The sequence below is a fragment of the Dreissena polymorpha genome, chromosome 7 (genome assembly GCF_020536995.1).
Source record: "Dreissena polymorpha isolate Duluth1 chromosome 7, UMN_Dpol_1.0, whole genome shotgun sequence".
Taxonomy (NCBI): domain Eukaryota; kingdom Metazoa; phylum Mollusca; class Bivalvia; order Myida; family Dreissenidae; genus Dreissena; species Dreissena polymorpha.
The window spans coordinates 5,822,140-5,828,344 of NC_068361.1; the positions used below are offsets into that span (position 1 = coordinate 5,822,140).

Below are 6,205 nucleotides of genomic sequence, written 5' to 3' on the forward strand. Positions count from 1 at the left end.
TACGGCCTTCACGGAAAGATGCCTTATGTTCGGGTACAACATGAACGGGCCATCCATTGGGTTATTGAGTGTGTACATGACCGCGCATGGTGAGAAGCCCGGGCCTTTACTATGGAGAATGTCCGGTGACCAAGGACAGGAGTGGAAAGGTGCTTCAGTAAACCTGAGCTCCCTGGAGCAGTATCAGGTATTCGATTAACACAGCAGTAAATAATGTAATGTGATGTGATGTAAGTTTGACAATGTTGTTTAAGCAATTTGGGTTTTGTATAAGTACACTGAGTGCAAAATTCTTGTCTGCAAATGTTGTATTTATTTATATTATATTTTATACTGGAAACAAACAATATAATCACGCAGTTGTAAACAAGGGTACCTGTGAGGGAAAGAAGCAAATGTTCCGTGGCTGCATACTGCGCCAAATGTGAACGAACGATGTATATTCCATTGATCGGGGGGGGGATAAATGTGAAAGTCGGTTAAATATGAGTCTAGTATCAAAATCAGACTATAAATATATGCCTTTACCGTTAAATAAGCAGAACGCGGTACTTACCAAAATTAAACATGCTAACGCTTGGTCCTGTGTTTAATTGTTTAAGTGGAATCGAACGAAATCATTCCTTACAAACGGGTGTACTTACAAATGTTTAAAATTATTTTTTTAGAAAATAAATAGCAAAACTATTTACCTTCTTAGAAAAAAATATTAATCATACAACTTTTTTCTTAATACAGTCATTGACAGTGGATCTAACAAAAATGATCTTATGTCACAATTATATCCATCATAACGACGAATTCATAAAACAATAGTCAATATTTAATGACTTTTGTCCGTAGGTCATTATTGAGGCGGTAGTTGGCAACAGCTATTTTGGAGACATCGCCATTGATGACGTTGCGATTCTTCCGACAGCTTGCCAGCAGGAGAAGGGATTGCTGATTGGCTGAGAGTCAGGATTTTGAATCGTTAAAGAACAATCCTTTTAATACGTCATTCATTCGTTTTGTTTTTGTTTGTGATATATATCCGAAACATATAAGCCTATATCATGGAAACTAAATACATAATTACTGTTGTTTTACCTTGCTTAAATGTATTGCATTATGTGTGCTTCAACTGATTGTGTGCAAACCTTTTGGGAATTCACGCTTACAAGAACCAATAATTGAGGAGTAATTGAAAATGCCAGAACTCGGATGTTATATGAACAAGTTTTGTCCACGACTTTGAAGATCATACTTAGTAGTGTGCCTTACAGTACTGTATCATACCTTATTTGACTAGCCATTGTAAAATGTCCATATACTTGCGTGCGACAATTTATATTATATATATCTGACGTGACCAGTCTGTTCATTTTTTCCATTGAACAAAAGTAAGGTCACAGTGGACCATTTTGTACAATCTCCCTTGAGTCGAGCTAAACATAAAACACATGATAACCAAATTTGAAAAATGAGAAGCTTTAATGTGCAAGCCTTTAATCGGTTTCAAATGGAAAAGTATGGGGTAAAACTGGAAACGTACTAAAACAGTAGGATTAACAGGCATTATATACATATCTATTTATCTTTGATATTAATAGCTTACTTTTATTGAGGATCATTCGTTATGAATTAGGACCAATACTGTAAATCTGTATGACGTTTTATGACCAGAGTTGAATCAGTTTAAAGCCGCAATTCCTCATCAGACGGTCTATAGTTGAATCAGTTACAATTACCTTAATGTTCTATTTAAAGCGAGTATGCACGATTTTGTCAAATATTTATGAATGAATATAAAATGTGTAAAAAACTTATTAAACATATATATTTCAATATAAATTAAATTTAAAGTTAAGAAGAACATATGTCGAAAAACGCGAATTAAGCCAGATATTGAATTCTGAAATCAAAAATGTCTGTATAGTCGAATTCACCAGCATGTATATCATGCATGTACGTTGTGAATCTAAATTAAGTTGTACCGATTATTTTAATTTCCTGCAACGATATCTATTCATACGACACACGAACACTTCGATCCTAATAAAAAGACGAATGTTTCGGTTATTGTAGGAAAATATGTTCGAAATATTTTCGTCATAATCAGCTCGGGGCGCTAATTTGTCTTTGCTGCATTTTATGAAATTCGTCTTCATTTTATAATTTTTCTTGCCAATTTTGTGTTATTGTAGCATATTATTATCAATATATTGCAATTTAACACATAAACAATCGTGCATGCTCGCTTTAACTTAATAATCGGTTGTCGTTTATGTCGATAATTCAAACTTATTGAAACTCATTGTGAATGCCTTTTTATAGCATAACGTGTAGCTACAACGTTTGAATGTTTGATATCATGAAAAATATAAATCACATACGTGTAAATAGCTGATATTAAAGTTGTGATTTCAACGGGTTTAACTTCCGAGTCCGTTGGGTGCAAAATCGATCGCGCTAACCATTTTGCCAGTCATACAGTAAAGACACAGGATCGTCTCTTACATAATCAACTCCAGTATTTTGCACTTTTCCGTATTGCCCGACTTACGAGTCTTCTGGGTACGATGATACGAAATATTTCTGGTGACATGGTCAGTGAACTCGATAAAAAAAATACTCAAACGAATCCATCATATTCAAATATAATATGGTATCGAATTGAAGGAATTTCAAGTGTTACCCATCATATTTTACTATGATCGGCGATCAGGCTTTTCGATACGTACATATTGATTTCTTATCTTCTTTCATCATTTTTTTTCGAGTGTATGGAATCCTCAAGCAGAGGTTAATGCAATTAAACCACTATATGTTACACACACTTTAAAAACATGTAAATGTGTCCTGATTGTGTAACTTTCAAATTATAGCATAATGTTGTTAATTTAATAGCACCGTGGACAGTTGAACAGGTGGTTACACAATACATGAACTATTGAATTTTAACATATCCTCATATTAAACTATTAACTATGACAAACTAATTATTGTTCTTCCTGATTCGGCAAGAAAGATACAATTTATAAACCAACTGACACTGTGCAATCCAAGTCCGACGAAAAGGAAGATTACACAATAAAAAAGATCTCAAAGTGATAATTATTGTATAACATGTCTTTTTCTTGGCAAATTGGTTAATTATAATTATTCTAGGATGCTCAACAACGAATGCTTACTATGTGATAATAAATTGTGCGAACATTAAATCGGACTAAATCGTTATCCTTATTGTCTGGTAGGTTCTATGTGTTAATGACGTGTATTTACCGGTTACATATTTGTGTACATAAATTTCTTTGAAACGTTCATGACTTACTGAAAATATCATTTTAAATAACTCTTTAATAAACTCTTCTAACCTGACCAACAAACGGGAACTGAAAATGCATTGTAGGGCATTAATTTGCGAGCACTGAATATTAAATCACGACGTAAGTGTCAGTACAATCTACGGATTCCACGCATAAGAAAATGCATACTGTTTGTACAAATTTAAGTTCTTTCCCTTGCAAAAAAGGACATCCGGTAATAAAGCAGCATTTTAATTGTCGCTTTTATATCTGGCAGGAAGGCATATGATTCCCCTCAATTGACCTAGCTTCCAGAAGGGAAAGGAAAACGGCAATGAAAGAAATGTCCCAACGGTTGCATTTAACGTTTAGATGCGGTAACTACTGCTTTTAATATTGCTATGTTGTATTACTATTTATTGCAATATAATGTATACGAACTTGATCGATTGCTTTTACTAAGACCCCGTTGCTTTTAATTTATTTGCGAAATACATTTTACTACTAAACAATAGGTGATTATCTTGTTAAATATGTTTAATACAGGTTGTAAAAAGGTCATTTCCGAATATAACTGTAAAACAACACAGCTCAACGTGCACTCATGATCAAATATATGTTTGACAGTTATATAGCCTGAATGCCCCACAATACAAATCTATTAATATATGAAGCAAGTCTGAAACTTTAGCAAGTCAGTTTAAAGGTGTGAATACTAATTCCGGCTATATTTATCTGTTACATGGTTTAGCCTTAATGGTCTTGAGCACAAACTGTTAATTTGATTTTGATACGTTTTCGGTCGCGGATCGTAAAATCTACTGTTTTTATGTAAACGATATAGTTGAGATGTTTTGAATTACATTTAAGTTATCATATCTGCTCTTTTTCGTTCATCTACTATCGTACAGCCGTGTCGATTAGAGGCATGACATTGTTTAAACGAATTATGAATAACTATCGAATATCCATATTAAAAAAAACACGAATTGATTGAAAGTCTCTTTTGGGCAAACATCATGCCCTTGCGGGAAACGTGTACAGTGTATAAGGAGAAATCTATAGTAGACATGGGTGATGCAATATAGGTTATTTTCCTTTTTTTGTAGAAATTGAATTTCATGTAAATCCGCTTAAATATTACTGATCATATAGCTATGAGAATTAGCATTGTCCGAACAGAAATAGACATAGCTAAAGTGACCATAGATATGAGAACATGACGTCGGATATTTCGAGAATTTCTCGAAAAAAGGTAAAACTTATAAAACTTATACAAATGGATAAAAAATTACATAAGTTGTGCTATTAGATTATTCCATTATGCAGGAGATTAGTGTATGCAGCAAATTAGGTGCGTTCATGCATGCACAACTAATTTGTACCTAATTGATCAAATGACCTGGTTACTATGATCCTTTTTTAAACATGACCGCATTATTTGATCTGGACATTATTTGCTGATGTTGATGTCTGTGTTAATGATTATACACAATTGTGTACATTCGTGGTAATGTTGTTAGACTTTTCTGTTTTTTATATTGTGTTAGTTTCAATGCAAACTATTACTAGCTTTTTTTTGTTCCTCGCGTACATCGTTGTAGTGAAGTGTGGTATTTTATAATATTCAGTGATATAGGAGTACTATTGAACTTTTATTGATACAGATAAATAAATAATATGAAGAACATAAACAATTAAAATTAAATTATCAGAAATGCAACTTATTTGCTACAACTATTTATTAGTTGTAAAATTAACATTATATATACATATAGTTCATACTGTTTTATTAAAAAATTATAGTCTTATTATTTTTACATGAATGTAGTGTTTTGCCACAGTATGAACATTTGTATTTGTAAACAATGAAATTGACATTACTTTTGTTGAGTTTATGTTTATACGCATAGTTCAGTCGTGGTTATAAATGGTATGGGACCTTGAAAAGAATTAAACAACACTTGTAAACCCTGGATCGTAGGCATACACTTGTACGAAGCAGGGTAATTGAAAGGGAAATTTTGTTGTATATGTTCAATTTTATGTGTTAATATGTCATTATAATAATTGTACATTCACTTCGTTTATAACAAGTCATCGTATGTATGTACTATCTATGTGTGAAAATGTATAGTTGAAAATCATTTAGGAATTATAAAATTGACCATTATCTTGTTACAGTTGTTGATTTTAAATCGCAGTGTTTGCGATCCATAATATATGGGTACATACACTGTGTATGTGTCATGGTAAATAGTCAATAATGCACTTAATATTTAGAAAATAAACAGGCAAACATAAGTTAAGCATATGGACATTGTTTTGGAGCAATGTTAGTTTACCAATTTGTAGTAGTATGGACATTTTATTGTAATTGATAATTTACTGACAAGCAACATATAAACATATTTTTACTAGTTACAATACCCAAATAACCTGTATTGTACACTTAAAATGCAACTATATAAGAATGAAACATTATATACATTATAGATAAAGACATGTATGGAACATCATGATTTATATTTGGTATTATAATAATAATACATATGCACGTTACTATGAACACTTTCCAACACAATAATTCTACTAGTAAAAAAATGATAATTAAACTGTAGCAATAAACAATCAATGCCATCTAAAATTATTAACGTAGCAGTTTTCATGTACATTACAATAATTAAAGAATAAAAAATAAAGGCTTATATTTATTTATGCTAATGAAGTATGTCATGAGTTGTTTTATATATATATTGTTTTATTTCAATCTTTTTATAAATTGATGAAAATCATTTAAAAAGTATCTTTATTTTATGTTTCGAAATATGCTTTTGTTTGACGAATGGCATATTCATATTCAAGAGTGGTCTCCATGCACACCGTGCATACTAATATACAGTTTATATGAGAAGTTT

The 6,205-nt window shown here is 31.8% G+C and overlaps 1 protein-coding gene across 3 annotated transcripts in view; it reads left to right on the forward strand.

Annotated features, from left to right (window-relative positions):
- LOC127836840 (matrilin-2-like) overlaps positions 1 to 5,460 on the forward strand; it is a 10,116-nt gene extending 4,656 nt beyond the window's left edge. For all 3 annotated transcript variants that reach the window (XM_052363460.1, XM_052363459.1, XM_052363461.1), the window contains 2 exons: positions 1 to 187; positions 844 to 5,460. The exon at positions 1 to 187 is cut by the window's left edge and continues 79 nt beyond it. In XM_052363460.1, the coding sequence (XP_052219420.1) occupies positions 1 to 187; positions 844 to 954 (298 nt within the window). In that variant the 3' untranslated portion in view covers positions 955 to 5,460. The remainder of the gene's footprint in view (positions 188 to 843) is intronic.
- Positions 5,461 to 6,205: the final 745 nt, after the last annotated feature.